Source organism: Rhipicephalus sanguineus, chromosome 5, assembly GCF_013339695.2.
Source record: "Rhipicephalus sanguineus isolate Rsan-2018 chromosome 5, BIME_Rsan_1.4, whole genome shotgun sequence".
NCBI lineage: Eukaryota > Metazoa > Arthropoda > Arachnida > Ixodida > Ixodidae > Rhipicephalus > Rhipicephalus sanguineus.
In genome coordinates, this window is record NC_051180.1 from 168,991,693 (window position 1) to 169,012,494 (window position 20,802).

At 46.7% G+C, this 20,802-nt stretch overlaps 1 protein-coding gene across 1 annotated transcript in view; it reads left to right on the top strand.

Moving 5' to 3' along the window:
• Window positions 1-17,779, top strand: part of LOC119394425 (glutamine synthetase) — a 35,099-nt gene extending 17,320 nt beyond the window's left edge. The window contains exons 3-6 of the mRNA XM_037661728.2: window positions 2,679-2,840; window positions 4,240-4,526; window positions 8,300-8,668; window positions 16,623-17,779. Coding sequence (XP_037517656.1) covers window positions 2,679-2,840; window positions 4,240-4,526; window positions 8,300-8,668; window positions 16,623-16,736 — 932 coding nt within the window. The 3' untranslated portion in view covers window positions 16,737-17,779. The remainder of the gene's footprint in view (window positions 1-2,678; window positions 2,841-4,239; window positions 4,527-8,299; window positions 8,669-16,622) is intronic.
• Window positions 17,780-20,802: the final 3,023 nt, after the last annotated feature.

Here is a 20,802-nt window from a genome sequence, read left to right on the forward strand (position 1 = left end):
TTTTGTTAAGAAGCGCATACTTTATGCGGGAGGCGATACCGTATAGTAGTTTGTGAAAAAGAAACACACCGCACTAATGTAAATTTGCGGATAGTGAGTAACACATTACTGAACGTTGTTGATTGTATAGTGATCCCAGAATGTCGATGTGCAATAAGGTTGAAGTCACAAACAAGGCATTTGCGTGCTTTGAAATCACTGTAATTTAAGAGCGGCCCGTTACGCAGGTAGCTGAGAGATATAAGCAAAAATATTGCAAATACGTATGCGGGATATGGCCTGCAGGATGGTAAAAGGATTTCTGACGGGCTATGAGCGCGCGCGCGCTGAACTTTGGAGCAAGCCTGAAGCATACTGGATCTACACTTTATCACAGAGGCCCTACGAATTAAATGTTGCAAATGTGCTCAATAGAGCGCACTTGGAAAACACCGTGTTACTGTTCCGACGCTCAAACTGCAACTAAGCTTCTATGAATAGAATAACACGAAATTGTAAACAGAATGAAAAGGTTACGAAGTTGACGAAAATAACCAATTATATCTTTAATTAAGCACAGACGAACGCAACGTGACGTTACAAATAAGGAACTAGTAACCTGATGGTGAAGCTTCAGTAGCAGTTCTCAGATACAAGGAAATGGCGGCATATTGCTACCATCGCCATCTAAGTTTTCCGCGGAACACATACATGGTTCTGAGACCAGCAAAACGAAAACATAAGAAGCCAAGCGTCGACGAGCGCGTCGTGTAATGATGGTTTGGTTCCCTGTATTATTCTACAGCGAACTTCAGCTTATTTAATTGAGACCGCTGCTCGAAGTGTTTTCTTCAGTTCTGTCAAGTTGACATGTCGAATAGACTTACAAGTGAACGTGCTTTCTCGACCTGGCCCTTAGGTCGGCATTTAAGGCTATGAGACGAGAAAATGGCGTAAGCAACAATGAGATGTAAATTTAGGAAGGAGGTTTACATTTGTTCGGCTAAAGTTAATACGCTGAGAAATGTTGCCTGCGCCAAGAGTTTACGTTTTCAAAAGTTAAACATACATATAGCGTGGCAGTACGGTGGCGCTGCTAAACTTATTTGGAGAATTTTGCAGCACTGGCGATTCTGCAGTCAGAAACGTGAACGCATCGCAGCATTGATCAACATACGACTGTCTAGTAAGACGTCATTTAGAAAATATTTACATTGTCCGCATTTCTCTCTGGAAAAAGTAGAAAACAATGTACAACATGTTATCTGTAGCGTACGGCTTTTGACGTCACAGAAGCTATTGCATCCTGTCAGATGCAACAGCTTGCGGGCACATGAGGGTCAAACCAAATGAAATCAAATGTATATTTGATATTACATATACAGATAACAAACACTTGTCAGACCTGTACGCAAAGGCTTCGTTAGGGTCCGATAAAAATAATGTCTAAGAAATCCCAGTACACTAGGGAATAAGAAATAGTAGTAATAATTGCATAAACAAAAATGTCAATGTTGAAATATATCAATACAAAGTAAGTCAAAGAATCAAGAATTCACATGCAACAAGGTACCGAAGAACAGGGTGGGGCTACATACAGATACGGCAAGAGAGCTATCTCAAATTTAGGATGTGCGCTTTCACATGTCTAACACATATCTTGCACTGTCTAAAAAAATATTCAGTACGAACATCGAATAAACCTAAATTAGTAAATAGGCCATATCTTCTGAACTACAATAGGTAAATACTGAGGAAAACCAGTGGAGCATGACTTTGTTACTTAATAATACAAGACTATCGCGTTAGAGTAATTACATAAAATAAGCCGTAAAAAATATAATCATTACTTTGTACGGAACTATCAAAGAATTCATTATTTACTCTGTCTTCAACAATGAAAGAAAATATTATGTCAGGGCACTGGGGTAATTTGCGGAGTTAATGATTACCGTTGGTAGTCTGTTCCGAGTCTTAATTCCTGTGAACTGTAGCATACGTTCAGCATATACATTACAAGATGGTGCGAGAACAAAATGACCTGCAGTTAAATTTCTAGTACAGCGTGAAGACAAATAATGTACGGGTGAGCTGAATGGATGGTTGAATCTAACGACCTTATAAACGCACATCGAAATATTCTACTGTCGCAAGTATTCAAATGGTAGTATGTGATCGGGGCGGAATAACGGAGCCGTGTGATCGTAATACCTGGAATGCAAATGTTAACATCCTGCTTGTAATCACACGTATTCATACTGAAACGTTTCGTATGTCATTCCAATAATTCCATAAGTTTCCATACGGACTCCGTATATTTATAATATTTTTCCCATAGTATATATCCTGCAATTCCGTATGAATCTTATGGAAAGATATGAAATTGTTGGAAACGCGTGAGGGACGTTTTAGTAGGGAATAGATCAGAAGGTGGAGTAGAACAGAAAGTGCATAGTCGAGATCGCAAATCCCGACCTGGGTCAAGGTACGCAAGCATTTCTGCCCTTGTTAACTATACCAGGTTCAACGATACATAGCTCCACAGTAGCAATCCTGGTCAATGTAGCCACGATTCAGACCAGCTATCTTGTGATCAACGGAGGAACGTAACATTTTCGGATCTATTGCAGCGGCTATAGAATGAGTTGATCGCTCTATGATACGTGTCTTTAGCTTCTCATACCTGACGGTGCTTACAGAACTGCCCATCTGGAACTTCGACGGTTCCAGCACGGGTCAGGCCGAGGGCAAGAACTCGGACGTGCACATATACCCAGTGGCGTTGTTCCGAGACCCATTCCTGGGCGGACCCAACAAGCTGGTGCTGTGCGAGACGTACAAGTTCGACCACACGCCACACGGTGAGTGGTGGAACAGATGTTGTTAGTGGATGGTACTGGACGATCACTTAATGGCAACATTTGTCCGACTTGTGAGAAAAAAAAATAAGAAGTTCATTTAGATGTTGTAAAAGTTTGACGTTCATTTAAAAAGATGCTACTACTTCTCTTTTATTCAAGTACACAGGCCGTGAGTCACACATTGCAAAAATTATATATTATTGATAAACATGGCGCTATGGTCACTCATCGAGTAGCTACAGTGGCGGTAAACGCATTGTGGGTCCTTTCATTCTGCCTGTTACGCGAGGTGATAAACTCAGAAGCCAGGTTGGGAGAGCACCATCATCTTATAGCTTTTACGCAGACGAATGGTTCCCCACAGGGCAAAATCATCGTGACCGCCTGCATGAGTCAGAGACTGTGTGGAATGTAGGCTAGCCATTCGTCTAATTCACTTCCAGCCGGGAACCGCTGAAACGACAAATGCACGCTAGCGTGTACCTGGCAACTCGTTTGAAGGGAGTGTACCTGGTCGTAGCCGTTTACCTGGCTCACCCCACAATTCTAGTGCGTCCGCTGTTGACACGGGCGCACTTTCTGGTGGCTCTTATGAATACCTCACTGGCGTAACCAGGGGCAGGGGGGATTGAACGCCCCCCCCCCTGCAATTTTTCAATTTTGCATGAGTATATATACACGCACACATACACACGCACGTACGAATATACATAAAGTATGGTTGAACCCCCCCCCCCTCCCCGCAAAACATTTCTGGTTAGGTCACTGGATTACCTGACATAATCAGAGGGCAATTTCGCCTACTTCAGCGTATACGGCATGAACCAAGGGCCGGATTCCCTAATTTCTTGTTCTAAGCACCTTTTCCTGATAGATGACTGCCTTCGATAAGTATTAGTGGAGCATGAATACTGGATGGCATTTACTCTTGCGAATAATGCTAACGTAAGTGGTTTCCTGTGAATACGAGCCCAGAGGCCGCCAACACAGAGTCCCTGTGGTATATGAGGTCTACAGAATTCTGCGAAATGCCAGAAGCTTCAGGAAATGAAAGATTTTGATCCACTCATTTGTATACAGAAAGCTGTCTAGCTTACGATAAAGTATTCCTAGTCCGCCGTTTTAAAACATGACTAAGGAGGTTTCGTGGCGGTTGCTGTAGCACCTGTGCTAACCAGGCGGCTCACTGATTGCAGCACCAGGATGCAAAGGCATGTGTCACTATAGCGATCACGGTTACAACCCTCAGAAAATTTGTGAAAAAAAAAATAACTATAGGGTAAGATTTTGAACTTATCCGATATACCTATAATAGTGTTATGGTATCGCCAATGCGATAAGTGGAATAAAGTACCGAATGAGACAGTTTTAGCTTTCTCCCTCACCATCCTAAATGCAGAGTCGAACAAGCGTCACTTATGCAAGTTAGCGATGGATCGGTGCAAGGATCAGAAGCCGTGGTTCGGCATCGAGCAGGAGTACACTCTGCTGGACGTCGACGGGCGTCCTTACCGGTGGCCCAAGCAAGGGTTTCCGGGACCTCAAGGGCCTTACTACTGCAGCGTCGGTGCGGACAGGGCCTACGGTCGGGATGTGATGGACGCGCACTACAGGGCCTGCCTCTACGCCGGTATCAAGATAGCGGGCACTAACGCCGAAGTGATGCCATCGCAGTGGGAGTTCCAGGTACGCATGCAACACACCGAACAACTGTGCCGTTCTTGCAACGGTTCATTCAAATGAATGAACCTTGTTTGAGAGAAGCGCATTAAAATACATATAGTTAAGGTAACACTACAGCATAACGATGTACCAAGTAAACAACTGTAAACAAAAATATGGAAGCGTCAAAAACTGTATGACTTAAACTATAAATGTATGCGAGGGAACGCGCTATGGTATATGTACTTGTGAATAATATTGAAAAGGTAAGTTGGTACGCGGAGCGTAAAAAGCAACACTCAGAATATGTTCACATGGACTCGGGCCTTAGAGGTGCCCCCTATATGCGTTCTATCATAAAACTAAAATTTATACTGTTCAGTGCTGTATACACGTATAATCAATATGCGAATGAGCTTACAGTGGTTAAAACATTCTATTCATCACGAAATAAGTTATTACCGATTCTATTCCTTGCTCACGATTCCTCTCGTTGTGCTCAGTGAGAATGTACTTGAATAATTACATTATACTAGGTGTCCGACTTAGCGTGGGCCACTCGATTAATAAATTTGGATGAGAGATACGGGGACGGCATAAAGTAATCATCTGTTTACTGCTATCATCCAAAATCTCGCTATTTCTTCTGTAAAATGAGCTTATTTTGCAGGGTAATTTGGCATATTGTTTCGCGTCGCCTAATGGCATATTTTTACGTACGAAACTCTGCTACTGACGCCACTTACGCAGCACGCAACTAAGTAAGTGCTGCGCACGCAACACTAGGTACTGCGTACATAACTTACCCTTGTGTTGCGCTTCGCTGCGCACATTAGCACGTCCACCTCAACAAACTCAACTTAATGACCTGAGGCTTGGCTGTCGTAAACTTTATTAAGAAGTTTCCGACATCGCCGTCCAGTGTTCGCGCGCCTAGGCACTGGCGTTCCATCTAACACGCGCATACAGTCAGTTCTCTGTGTTCATGCGGAATTCCTCGCAAATATACGAGGAAAGGTGACCGACAAAACATTTTCGAAACAGATTTTTCATGCAGATCAGCGGTGTGTGAAGAGCTGCAGATGACTCACTAAAAAAGTCAGTCAGCTCGTTCGACTAAGAGTGCCGGTGCAATGGTAATTATTATTACAAAAAAAGTTAAAGTAAACATAATCGATTACCTTTAGGTTTTCTTCAAATGCTCTCGTGGTGTAATGACTGGTAGTGAATTACATTTCTTAATAATGAAGTAATTATGAGTTTATTAAGTTACTTTTTTTTTTGTTACATGTAGATGGCATAGCAAGGGCCACCACGATCGAGACAGAAATATCCGCACGAGATCCTCCATTCCTATTTGCTATCCGTCGTGAGAGCAAAACAGCAGAGGCAAAATCAGCCATCACTTAGCGTAATGTTTTGTTAGAGACAAAATGTTTAGGAACGCTTGGTTGTTATTCAGATATTTAAAGAAAACGCGACAAAAAGACAAAAACGGCAGCACATGGAACCAAGAGAACAGGACACGTCGTTTATTTTTGTACTGTGTGAAAAAAGCGCGTCGTCCTGCCCTATTCGATTTTCTTTGCTGTTTTTTTTTTTCGCGCGTTCTTTAATTATGAAAATACACCGTCTCGCCCAACTGTTCCTGATATACAGATACTTTGTTTGTTCTTATACTGCTAAGTTTTAATACACAAGTGCCAATGCGGGAAGATTATTTGACACTTAGTGACGTTCATAATCCCCTGAGTGTAATAAATTACACATGGGGATCAGTGCTCGGGGTTCACTCGTGACGCAGTGCGCTCCGAAACCGTATTATTTCCAGCGGCAATAATTCAGTCTACTGCTCGTCGTATAATACTACACGCGACGGCTGTGTGCGATAAAGCTTTTCCTTAATACATGTTGATCCATCGACACGAAGAGGAGGCTGATATAGAAAAGCCCGGAGATAAAAAAATAAGTCTGCTTCCGCGTTACACACCATGCTAAAACTAAGTAACTTTGCCGCCTTTAGGGTAGTCTCTGTTACTAAAAGAGAAGATTGGTAATTTCTCGTTCTGTCTGCAATCATCACCACACTGTTTTTTTTTTGTCATAATAGTCACCCGATTTATTGTCGTCCCACGCCCACACTAACGTCACAAACGAAATCGTGCAACTTTTATAGATTTTAGTTTATTTCGTGATGCATTACTGAGCCATAAAGAATGCTGGTTAACCGTACGCCAGCAAACAGTCTTGCATAACGCAGACACAGTGCGAACTGCCATTTTTCTTTTTTTGTTAAAAAATGGCAATAGACAACCACCCATTTGTAGCACGAAGGCACAAGAAAGTCCATAATAATTTCTTAAATAGAAAGCTTCTTATTCTCTGAGAAATTCGTATGGATTTCCTTATGGCTTCGTGCCACAAACGGGTCGTTGCCCATTTTTCTTTCCTAAGCCATACGTCGCTTTGCAGAATTCCACAGAACTAATTTGCTATTTTTTGTTACAAAGAAATGGCGCGAACGGCAACTAGAAAATATGTTTCGGTGGGCATAGCTTTTAGCTACCGTCTATGTTGCGGTAGGAATCTCCACAACATTTTTGTAGCGTAGCCAGTTTCGCGTGGATACTGAAGAGCCGCGCTGCGCATGCGCGAGGATCAGTGTTTTCACGCACCGAGTGAGTGAGTGAGAACTTTATTGTGGTCCAAAAGTGGCAGAAGCTGAACGCGACCTGAGGTCCCGCTAGATCAGCCAGGTTGCTCCACCCAGGAAGGTGCCGGAAGCTGGAGCCTCTCGGCGATGTCCCGGGTCCTCTGGACTGCCAGGAGTTGGTTCTTGAGTTCCATGCTGCGCATGGCAGCCTCCCAGGAGGGTTTGTCTGATAATCCCTGACCCCGAATTGAAGGGGTACAGCCAGAGCATGTGTTCGAAATTGCAGTGCTCGTGATTACAGTGCTGACAGATGTGAAAAGTCTGGATCGATTCTGTTTAGCATGGCTGGAGTGATGTACGTTTTTGTCTGTAGTTGGCGTAGTGTGACCGCTTGCGCTTTATTCAATTTAGTGTGTGGAGGGGGGAAGAGCCTGCGCACTAGTTTGTGAGCTGAGGTGATCTCGTGGAATGATATTAATGGATCCTTGAAGTCCATGCATCCCCGTTCCCGTCCCGTCTGAGATGGCCGGTCACCGCCGCGGGTAGCTAGTTCACGCGCTAGCTGCTGAGCCCTCTCGTTAGGGTTGCCGGTTGGGGAGGATGAGATGTCACCCATGTGGGCCGGGAACCCTATGATGCGCGTTAGGGGATCTCCACCGAAGCCGGCACCTCCCTCGCACTCCGCCGCCGCGCGGGACTCGCCGCCGCCGTCTTGCGCTTTCCAGAGGAGTGACGTCGTAGCCTTGGCAGACGTATCGGCGCCGGAGCGCGCGCAGCTATTCGCCTTCGCTGTGCAGTCGCCGTCTGACACTGCGCTGGAGCCGCTTGATAGCGCCTCTGACTGGCGTTTGCCAGTGCAGTATAGCCATGGAGAAGGAGAGCGCAAATGCTGCTCAACTGCGCAGAAGAGCGGAGAAGCTTAACTCATCGGATCCCGAAGTAGTTGCCTGGCAAAATAAATATACATGTACCACATAATACTCATACCGTGTGTGTGCCATTGGAGAAGCAGTAAGCATGATAACCAAGTCTTAGACAATCAGGAAAGCTAAGAATAATTAGCTGAACCTTTACTAACGCTACGTTATCTTGGCATAGCCGAGCTAAGCCACTGCAACATTTTTTTTACACACCGGATCCACAGGTCGGACCGTGTGAAGGGATAAGCATCGGCGACCAGCTGTGGGTGGCCCGTTTCATCTTGCAGCGAGTGGCGGAGGACTTCGGCCTCGTGGTGACACTCGACCCGAAGCCAGTCACGGGAGACTGGAACGGTGCCGGCGCGCACACCAACTTCAGTACGCTCGCCATGCGCCAGCCCGATGGCATACGGTACATCGAGAAGGCCATCGAGCAACTGGCGCGCAAGCACCGCGAGCACATCCAAGCCTACGACCCGCACGGAGGCCGCGACAACGAGCGCCGCCTGACGGGACTGCACGAGACCTCCAGCATCCACGACTTCACCTCAGGCGTGGCCGACCGCGGAGCGAGCATCCGCATCCCTCGACAGGTTAGTGGCGTTATCTTGCCAACGTTTGCATCAGCTTTGAATCAATGATGTCGAAGGAGAGATTCAACAGGAAATTATGGGTGTAACCTTAACCCACCAATAGCCATTTTCATTTTAAAGCAAGAAAACTCACAGAGTCCCGAATGCATCCGCCTCAGTCCACTCGAAGCCGAAAGCCATCTTTTTTCTAGGGGCGAAGCTCCTTTGGGTGTGGGTCTGTCCCTCCTCTGTAGTATGTAGTAGTAGTAGTAGTAGTAGTAGTAGTAGTAGTAGTAGTAGTAGTAGTAGTAGTAGTAGTAGTAGTAGTAGTAGGTAGCCACCTCTAGTTCTTGGAGTGTTCACTAGATGGCGCTGTCGTAGCCACCTAGCATAGCATAGACCGCTAACCATTACATCGGTGCTATACAGGTTGGCGATGCAGGCAGTAAAATTAAAAATAGAAGCGTGGGTAGAACAAAATGATATTTTGGGAGAACTTCAGAATGGATTTCGAATCGACAGGCGGTTAGACGATAATCTGTTTGTTCTTACCCAGTGTATAGAAATATCGAAAATAGAAAACAGGCCCTTATACGTAGCTTATCTAGATATCACCGGGGCGTATGACAACGCTAATCAGGAAATTTTGTGGGATATACTGAAAGAAGTGGGCATAGGTGACCACTGTATACAGCTTTTGAGGGAAATATACCGAGAAAATACAGTTTGTATAGAATGGGAAGGAATAAGTAGCAAGGACAGCGTTGAAATTAGCAAGGGGCTGAGACAGGGATGTCCTTTGTCCTCGCTGTTATTCATGCTGTACATGGTGAGGATGGAAAAAGCGCTAGAAGGTAGCAACATTGGATTTAATTTGTCACGCAAACAGGTCGGCACGATGGTTGAGCAGAAGCTTCCAGGTCTATTTTATGCTGAAGATATTGTCTTATTTGCGGACAGTCAAGATAATATACAGCGACTGGCAGATATATGCGGAAGGAAATGTGAGGCTCTAGGACTAGGATTTAGTGCAACAAAATGTGGATTGATGGTATTCAATAATCACGAAGACCATGCGGTCATAATACAGGGCCAAAAAATACCGAGGGTAAGCGAGTACAAGTACCACGGAGTATGGGTAAATGAGGGGGACAGATATATGGAGGTACAAGAGAAAGCATCGGTAGCAAAGGGAAAGAGGAATGCTGCAATTAGGAAGCACAGAGCTTTATCGCGCACGGATAACGGAAAAAAGGAATAAAAGAAAGTGTTGTTGTTGCAAAGGAATTCTTCAAGAGTGAGGGGGTGTTTGTTTCGAGTAATTCTAGACTGACTTATATTGATGTGGTCTGACGCTTTAATCCTAAATGAGTTGTGCAAAAGTAAGTAGATAAACTTTAGACGATGGAGTTTCGATCTACTGGATAAAGTAGCGAGCCCTGCGCAATAATTCAGTAGGTGAATCTGTGCGCCGGTGCCGGTTGTAGATAAATCGTGCTGCTTTGCGCTGCACCCTTTCCAGTGTTGATATGCAGGTAGACGTGTACGGGGACCAGACAATGTTCGCATATTCCAATATCGGACGTATAAGGGAAAGATAAGACAGAAGTTTTATCTCGGGGGGTGAGTCTTTCAAGGCACGTTTAAGAAAGAAGAGCTTGTTCATGGCTTTTTTTTGTTACTTGCTGGACGTGCGTTGTCCAGTTCAAATCGGATGTGATGTAAATACCCAGATAACGGTATTCGTTAACAGAACGCAGTGCAGTGCAGTGCTGTATGGGGATACAATAGGTACGAGGTGCTTCGAGGGCTGTGGAAGGGTGTGATGGTCCCGGGGCTTACATTTGGGAACTCAGTGGTGTGCATGAAGTCAGATGTACAATCAGGAATGGATGTAAATCAAAGAACGGTGGACCGCCTCGCGTTGGGCGCTCACGGGAAGACGACAAATGAGGCTGTAAAGGGTGATGTGGGATGGACAGGTTTTGAAGTGAGGGAAGCTCAGAGCAAAATGAGATTCGAAGAGAGGCTGAGGAACATGAAGAAGAGTAGGTGGGCAGAGAAGGTTTTCAGGTATTTGTATAGAAAAAGCGTTGACACGCAGTGGAGAAAAAGAACTAGGAGGCTCACCAGTAAATATACGGCTAGCAGTGCGGGCGATATGGCAACAAGGAGCCTTAAGCGGAAGGTCAGAGAGGCGGAGAGGACTCATTATGGCAGCGATGGAGAAGAAGCCGGCTCTGAGTAACTACCGAAAGGGAAAAAACGAAATAAGGAGGGAAAGGTTTTATGATAATTCAAGGGGAAGCGCTTTGCTGTTTGAAGCAAGGTCGGGCTGCCTTAGAACGCGTAGTTATAAAGCGAGATTCAGTAACGAAGAAGAGCAATGTACATGCTGCGGGGGAACTAAGGAAACGATGGAACATGTACTGATTGAATGTGGCGATATTCACCCAGGTATACGTGTGGGCACGAGTCTACATGAAGCCTTGGGTTTTAGGGACAACAATGGAAAGCTGAACACGTCCACGATAGAAATAAGTAAGAGACGGTTAGAGTATTGGTGGCAGAAAAGTAGAGATAAAGTACAAAAATAAATAATGGGGGAAAATAAGGTCATTCGGCCTTAAGAGGCAGAGAGATGGACCGTGAATTTATTTTTTTTGGTATATGACATAGATTTAATCAGTGTAGATAAGGTATTAAGCCAACTTGAAACAAGGAAGTTTGTTTTTCTTTTTTTACTTCGAGCCTGGTGGCAGACATGTCACCGTCCCGTTATAAAGGGGACGCTCATAGCATCCATCCATCCATCCATCTTTAAAAATGGCAGCCTCCTTGTGAAATTGGTGTATAGGCACTGGATTTTGACCTCCAAGGTAGTGCCTGCGTGATATTTCTCCTGTGCGTGATTAAACAATAAAAATTCACAGCGTGCATGTAAAATTAAAATGAGCCGCAAGTCGCCATGACTCTCATCGACCCTTTAGTATAAACGCGCTTGATCTCACGTCGTTGATGATGTACTGGGCAGAATTCACGGAAGATTCACATATGGCGCGTGTCATTTGTGGAAGGCAATCGTTCGATTTAGTGCGGCGACGTACGCTAGGGGGACCGTTGTAATGAAGGGACCACGTAGACCAACAGTACAATAAAAGTTTGATGTTTAATATATACACGGTGTTTCTCACGTGTTTACTTGATCATATACTGGGCGAATTACTCGGAGTATTCGCGGTTTACGGAGGATTCCCTCCGGAGCTTCGCCCCACTCATCATCATTCAACCCGTGGATATGCTGTCGATTTTTCTTCTAAGTCGACTGCATTGAACCTCCCGCACCCCCCTCCGAAGCTTTCTGCAACTAACGTGGTTTCGGAGGCATTGCCTCCGAAACCGTGATCCTGGAGGCAATGCCTCCACGATCGGAGGCATTGTAAGCTTTCAGTGCCTCTCCCTGTTTTACACTGCCTCCGGCATCGGCCCACCTTTGACCGAGCAATGATGTCATGTGGTGGCGTCACGTTATGTGACGTCATGATGACGTAACACATTTTGGCGATCTGTGACGTCATCACGCGATCATTTTTTGCATCACTCGTGTTGATGCCGCCAAAGTGGGACGGCGACGTGGGAAGCCGGGCAATTTTCGCTTTTGATGAGGCATCTAAGGCTTTCGCCCTAATGAATGTGTTTGACTCTTTTGCCTGTTTCTGGGGTAATTGGTTGTCAGTAGGGGCCGGAATTTGACCACAGATAGAGAGCCGCAACGTAAATGGTCCATGCCTACGTGCGAATGAGAAAAATAGCCATACAGCTACTATACTTTGAAGGCTAACGTCCCGCACATAGCTAGAGAATGAATTAATGAAAGCTCTTTCTTCCTCGTTCGTCTTCGAACGCGCTCGCCTTCGTCGTTCGCGTTTTATGTACTAGAATTATGTATAAGAATTATGTATAACCAGAATTACGTATAAGAATTATGTACCAACAAGCCCAACTCGACGCTTTAATGAAAGCTCCCGTGTTGTCCATACTGACATAATGGTCCTTTCTGATCCAACTCATTATTACCGATTCTCTAATGACATAACTTGTCCGTATTTTTTTTTCACTGATGAGATTCTTTTCTCCAATTTTTCCTCTTATCTGTATGGCTCTGCGCGCAAGACACGTACGTTCAGGAATTTTACATTCGGTCGAAATGCATGAGGCGCGTGGTGAAACTTATGCGCGAAACACCGGACATAAGTCACTGTATTCTTTCTGCCAGACATAACGTAACCGATGTAGCCTAATGCGGCACCTTCTAGAGAAAGCACAAATCGCGAAGTGGGACACTGCTCGTCAAAAGCGATCCCTGTTGACTTCAAACACACCCACCCCTACACAGAGATGAAACAAGAGCTCCAAGAATACCTCCAAGTCAACACTAACAGCTACCCGCTACAATAGACACTGCAGGCATTGCCACATATCTTTCGCATACCAACGAAGCTCGTTGTTGTAGTTTCACCAAATGTTTTTAGTGTGTGCAAGTCACAGTTTGCATGTCATACTGCGGTGAAAACCCAAGTTGGATGTCCCTTTTATTTGAGACACTGAAAGCCTGACTAGAAAGGCTTACATGTGTGGATAGGCAGAGGGCCAAGAGTGTTTTTCCATGTGACGTGAGGCTATTGAATCAATTAAAGGATCAGAAGTCACTCTACACTCACAGAAAAGATCGAGTAAAAAGGGCATCTCTTGTTCCAAAACAATAATCGTCATCTGACTTGCTTGCGTTTCCTTCCTTGAAAACTCCGCGCTGGCCACTTTCCTACCAAGAATGCTATGTCACGCTGATGGTGAACATGCCGTTCGTGACCAGAAAGTGCCGGGCGCGCGGCGATACTACAGGGAAAGGAAGGCAAAATAAATGACGTCTATTGTTGTGGGACAAACAGACGGCCCTTTTTACTCTATCTTTTCTGTGAGTGTACCAGTCACGACGTCGAACTAACCCACCCCCGTCTTCTCGTGGTAGCGATAAAAAAATGTGAACATGAATGAAATAAATGATGCTGTTTGTTTGCGATTATGCCGGATGCCATATATTTCAGCACAACAAATCACGTGGTCAAGAATAAAAAGTTACAATTGATTTTCCTACATTCGTGTGTTTCTCAGATCGCATGAAAAAGCTCACGAAGCAAGAGGGGACTTTCTAAGCCATAAATAAGAAATCTCACGAAGGAGGACGAAGTGTACAGCCACGTCAATTATTTGTGTGTCACCATTGCGTGAATAGAGCTTGGTTCCTTCGTCTTTGCACTCCATAAGAGAACGTGTGTGGTGTCGTTATGTAAAGTATTCAATAACGCATTCAGCTGCTACTCTGAAGGTAAACATTAGACAGAAGTCTGTCTGGTTGGGTAAGTAAACTGAGATAACTGATATTTATTCTCCAACCAAAGTTACGAAGACACGTAAAAACCCGACGTTTCGGAACCAGCTCGGTTCCTTCCTCAGGGGGGACTGCGGCGGCTTGGCAGCGGCCTCTTTAAGGCACTCTCGCGGCGGTTAACGACCCCACGCATTACCGAGGAGCGTAGCCCATGCGCATACACCGGGGGGAGAGTTCCGAGTGAACGGTTGATATTTGAGTGGTCCTCTGTATATGCCACGACTCAGTAGTAACCTCCTCCTCCACTTGGTTTCACTTTCGAGGATGGCGGTTCCGTTGAAGTCTATTCTGTGGTCGAACGTCTCTGCGTGCTCGGCGACGGCGCTGCGTTCTTTGTTGAGTTTACGGACGTCGTTGACGTGTTGCCTAATCCGTTCGGGGAAGTTTTTGGTCTCGCCGATGTATGACGAGGGGAGGTGGAAGGCGGAGAGGAGGGTTCTTGGCGTGGCGGCTCGGTTAAAAGAAAGACGGTACTTTCCCAAAAATATCCAGGGACTTTAGATGTACTGATCTTGCCCCGCCAACCTTCGGAAGCTTTTTGCACATAAAGTGGTTTTGCACTGCCTCCAGTATCGGAGGCACCTCGCCTGGTTTTGCATTGCCTCTGTGATCGTCCCACCTTTGAGAAACCTACGATGTCATGTGATGATGTCATCATGTGACATTAAGTCAATATAATGTAATGGTGACGTCATAATGACATAACAAATTTTGGCGATCTGTGAGGTCATGATGACGTCATATGGTGACGTCATCACGTGATGATCATTTTTTGTATGACTCGTGTGGACGCCGCCGACGGGAGACGCCGATGTGGGACGCGAGTCAATTTTCGCGTTTTATGAGGCGTCTAAGGCTATCGCCTAATAAAATAACTAATTGTTGGTCTGAATACCCACACTACGCAATGATTACGAGAAGAGCTTGGGTCGCGGCGAGAAGGAGCCAAGTGCTTCCCTTTCTATATGTTCCATGGTCAGGTTTGCCACGTGGACTGACGCGTGGTCTGTCCTGAATTTCGCGGCCATCGATGCCCATTAGGCGCTATTTGGATACGTACCCGCGGTGTCACGGGCGTCAAAGGCACTGAGCCACAGCGGTGCATGTGCACGCAACAGAGTTCGTGCTTGCGATCATATTTCATCCAGAACACATTGATTTAGAAAGTTGTTACAAAATGAAGGCATTCTGCAGGTTCTTTATTAGTTCCTTCGTTTTTCTTTTGTTCCTCTATTTTCGTCTAATTTCCTTTGAACTGAAAAACTGATAGTTATGGCAGCAGCGAATTCACTATTATTATAGACTACAGAAAGAGTTGTGCGCATAATTGCAGATGTTCAACGCGATGCACATTCCAAACCCATTTTCTAAGCCCTTAATTTACAGCCAATGCCTGAGATCTACAATTCGACTTTAATGAAGCGATATCGTACTTCCCAAAGGAAACACGGTTCTTTTCTTGCTGATTTAGCGCTTAATATACAAGTATACCGGGCTAGTTGGTACAGATCCATCTTCTTAGGAAGCTCAAAACTACGCATAGGGACAGCAAGGAAGAAGCGCTTGTGTGATGTCTTTCTTCCTTGCTGTCCCTGTGTGTGCGCTTCTTACGAGGATCGATTTAGCGCGTTTAACACCATATGCTTGCCCCTATAGCACACGAGCCACTAGTGAGTGGAAAACCCTCGCACACGTACTGACTATGGTTGCCAAATGACGAGCTACTTACTATACTTACTACCACTAATATTAAGCAGCTTCTTTCAATAAACCATTTACCGTAAAATGCCGAGCAAGCACCCCCTTCCCTTATTCGGGAGGTCTGAAATAATCGCCAATGACCAAGCAAGCGCCCCCCCCCCTCCCCTCCTCCTCTCGATCATTCACCGGGTGTGGCATATCTAATGCACTAGATGGTTCAGAGGATGGCGCGCTGCACGCCAGGCTCTCTGGTGTCGGCGATGTACCACCAGAAGACCGCAGGTCTCTCCAGGCCGAGTGCGCGGACTTAACTTTTGCGTCCGACTTTGAGGAGTCGTTTGACGAGTTCGATAGTATGAGGGGGAATAAAAACAGTAAACAAATAAAGCTTTTCATTAGAAACAGAAATTGACATTTTTTTTATTTTTAGCTGCTCTCCCGCCACCATCTCGAATTTCGGTCCGGGACCGAGCAAGCGTCCCCCCCCCCCCTCACCAAAGCTGGTCGGATTATCCTTCACCGTAGGGGGGGGGGGGGGGTCGCTTGCTCGGCATTTTACGCGTATACAGTTCCTTTCTTCAAACATTTTTCCACGTGTTTTAAAATGCAAACAGACATGATCCTGGAAGACATGTTTTGATATTGTATAATCATTATTGATTTCATGCTGATGTTTCTATGCGTCAAGTGGTGCGAAAGCCTTCGTCAAGCCTTAATGGCTTTTTGCTTTCGCCCCACATCATCGCTACTGTGACTTCTGTAATGTTTCGCGTGATATCGAAATAAACTGAATCAAATTTTCTTCCCTGCATGCCAACTGCGCAGGTCTCGGAAGACCGCAAAGGTTACCTCGAGGACCGCAGACCAGCGTCCAATTGCGACCCTTACAGCGTGGCGCGAGCCCTCGTCTCCACTGTGTGCCTCAACCAGGGACCATGACTCAGCGGAGTGCCACCGTTGGCTTGAAGGATGCCCGTGGGTGGACATATTTAACGGAGTTTCTTCACCAGCGACAGCAAAATTCTTCCTGAGCGTTAAAATTTTATTTACGAGATGCGTGATCGCGATGTATCGTCAAATTATAGTAGTGCAGCAACGAAGAATGATGTTACGTTAAATTTACATGTTCCAAAACGTCGAACGAGGTTGTCGTGGGTATTATGTGGCACTACGTTGCGGGAACTTAGCAATGACCCCTTTTGTATACCACATTTTATCTGTTCGCCTCATCATAGATTTTTAAAAATATTATGGCGATACTAATTATGATGACATCACGTGCAGCAGGATTTGTAACATCGATTTCGTAGTGATGTATTCCAAGTATATTGACTATCTCTATATGGAAAGGTTAAGAAGCGACCATAATTTATTTTCTCGCTGCATAATAAAAACAGCTTTAACGATAAGTAGCTTTTCATATACCTAGCCGTTATTCATTCAACAGATCTGCGCTAATGCATTCATTATTCATACATTCATACTTCCCGAGAACTAAATCCGTACGTTATACAAAATGCTTATAAAGTGATTGCTGATGTTAAGCGGAATACTACACCGCCGCGATGTACCTAAATGCCATTATATCGAACATCATTGTTCATTACAACATTCTTCGTACGATAAATGAAATTCACCGAGACCCGAATACCTTCTTGTTCTATGTTGTCTATTATCAATGAAGGCATAGTGACCCTAGTGACTGTATCAGAACTCCGTAAGCCACGGTTCTTTTTTTTTTCCACTGCGGTAGCGTAAGGTGAAATAGGCGGCAGTACATACGGCGTTTAGGCACTAGGCGCGCAGTGTTTGGCTATTAATTGATTATTGTAGCGTATAACCCGCTACATCAATTGGTCGTTGTGACTAAGTATGTACAAACAGCTTTCATTACTAGTGGATGCTGAGCTTGTAAGTCCGCATTTCCAGTGGTGATTTTATGTTAAAACGTGAATAATAAAGTGTTACCGGATAGAAAATCTTATTGTCCGGTTTTTTTTTTCATATCTTCTGTATTTCGGTTCTCTTCACAATAAGCTTGTTGCATGCATGCGTCGTAAATGATGGAGAACAAAACACGGCTGTAGAGTTCTCGTACACAATAGATTACTATTACACAGATGAAGATATTACACTATTACACAGATTACACAGATGAAGATGAGCCCCTGTTTTAAATTAAGTGTTCACCGCGAATGCACCAGGATCTTTGTTTAGAATATGTAGAAGCGCGATTTGCTGTAATTTTGGTGAGAAGATGCAGTAAAGTATTCTGCGCTGTACAAAGTCAACACTGAGTTGAATGTCTGAAGAAGAAGATGCGCCTCCATCCAGCAGCATCGCCAACGCTCGGGCTCGCTCGGCTCGTGTTTCGGATCGCCGCTGTGCCTCTGGACGCTTCTTCTCGCTTGCTTGCCGCTGACGACCATTACGTCTTTCAACGACCAATAAACGTCTTCACATTTGGTGGAGGGTGCTGTTCATCCCCGTCGCTACACCCTGGAGCTGCGTAGCCGGACGCTACCGCCGATCATGACTGACCACGCAAACCCACCGGCGCCTTCCGGTCCCCTGTCCGTCACCTGCCACCGGGCTTCCTCGGCTCCGGGGACCCAAAGGTCTTCAGCGGTGCAGATGAGACCGACGTGGAAGACTGGCTTGACCCACTACGAACTGGGTGAGGCGCGCATAATAAGTGGGATGACCCCGACAAGCTAGGCTACGTCACTATTTTATCTGACTGGCGTCGCCGAATTGTGGTACAACAACCCAAACAGAACTCCCCCCACATGGCCGTCTTCAAGACGTCCTGCTCTGAAGTATTCGGTCGACCAGCTGTCCGCAAGCAGCGCGCAGAAGCAACGCTTGCGCGTCCGCTCACAGTAGACTGGAGAACAGCTTTCACAAGCATATTGAGGACGTCGTCGACCTTTGTCGGACGTGTCAACGACACCATGCCCGAAGCTGACAGGATCAAACAAATCCTGAAGGGCATTGACGATGGCGCATTCCAAATGCTCTTGGCTAGGAATCCGGGCACAGTTTCAGAAGTCGTCAGCTTGTGTCAGAGCTACGACGAGTTGAAGAAGCAGCGCGCTCTGACCTCGGCAGCCTCCACGGGGTGCGAGTCGCTGTGCAGTCTCGACACCATGCCTGACCATTCGACGTTGCTTCAGCAGGTTCGAGACTTCGTCCGCGAGGAAGTTGCCCGCCAACTTTCCTTAGTGCCTTTTACTCACGAGCCTACCACCCGTCTGCCCACCCCCGCTCCGCACTGTTATTTCGGAGGAGGTTGCCCACGCTTTCCCCTTGCGCGCCGCGAGCCGCCTCCATCCAGCCCTGTTCACTACGCGCGTGCATCGGAGCCTGTGCCGCTCCTGTCGCCTATGCGGCAAGCCAGTGCAGCCTGTAGCCGCGCCCCTCACGTATGCTGATGTTCTGCGTAGGCTTCCGCAACCACCTTACACTACGCACTCGCAGCCCACGCAACCGCCTGTCTATCCTTCCACTTGGGCAGCACCGACAATCGCCAATCCATGGAGGACGCCTGATAATCGACCGATTTGCTACGCCTGCTACACTCCTGGACACGTCGCCCGCTATTGCCGCCGTCGCCCCCAAACTTTCGGCGACAGTGCCCGCTCGTCGCAAGCCGGAAGCCAGCCCTTCCTCCAATACGTTCCTGGCCCTCCCGCGCGATGCCCCTACTCACCGCCCTGACTTCCAGCCGCAAGCGCTCACCATCTCCTCGGCGGCGATCGCCGTCACCCCATGCGTCGCCGCCCGGACCCTCCGACCAGGAAATTAAACGCCGCAGTTCAAGAGGCAAGAACTGCGCCATCTCCGAAACTGTCCAAGCCCTCACTCCTCCCCAAATAACGTGGTCGCCATAACTGTTGAAGGTGTTCGTACTTTTGCCCTTGTGGACACCGGCGCCGCGTTTCTGTCATAGCCGCTAATCTCTGCCGTGTATTACGAAAGGTAACGCCGCCGCTTTCGGGACTGTGGCTCCACACCGCAAGCGCGCAGCAAGTGGACGCCTCTCGCAGCCTGCACTGCAAGAGTGGTCATTGAAGGCAATCTGTACATCGTTGAGTTCATTGTCCTTTCGCCTGTTCGCATGACGTCATCCTCGGGTGGGACTTCCTATCCCGCCATAATGCCCTTCTATCGACTGCGCACGCGCCGAAGTTGAGTTTTCCCCATTGTGTGACGCCCCATTACTTGACGTTACCTCGACGATGTCGTGGTTTTCTCCCATGATTTCCCTACACACCTCCGTCGCCTCAGGCACGTTTTGACTTGTCTGACCAACGCTGGCCTTCAGCTTAACCTCAAGAAATGCCGCTTCGCTGCCCGGGAGCTCGTCATCTTAGGCCACATCGTGTCCAAACAGGGCGTATTACCTGACCCTGCAAAACTTCGTGTAGTCGCGGAATTCCCTAAGCCCACGACCATGAAGGAACTTCGAAGTTTTGTAGGTCTATGCTCCTATTTCCGGCGCTTTGTTCGCAATTTTGCATCCATCATGTCACCGTTAACCCAGCTTCTTCGCGGCGACGTGAACCTCTCCTCCTGGTCCTCTGCATGTGACGTAGCCTTCGCTACACTGCGCCGCCTGCTCACTTCCCCACCTATTCTTCGTCACTTCGATCCGACGGCTCCTACCGAAGTACGCACAGACGCCAGCGGGGTCGGGCTTGGCGCTGTCCTCGCTCAACGAAAGCCCGGCTATTCCGAATACGTCGTCGCCTACGCTAGTCGCACGCTGACGAAAGCCGAAACGAATTACAGCGTGACTGAAAAAGAGTGTTTGGCTCTGGTGTGGGCGCTTGGAAAGTTCCGGCCGTACTTATACGGCCGCCCGTTCGATCTAGTAACCGATCACCACGCGCTTTGCTGGCTCGCCACGTTGAAGGACCCTTCTGGCCGCCTAGCGCGATGGGCACTTCGCATCCAGGAGTACGACATTCGCGTCGTATACCGCTGCGGACGCAAACACTCT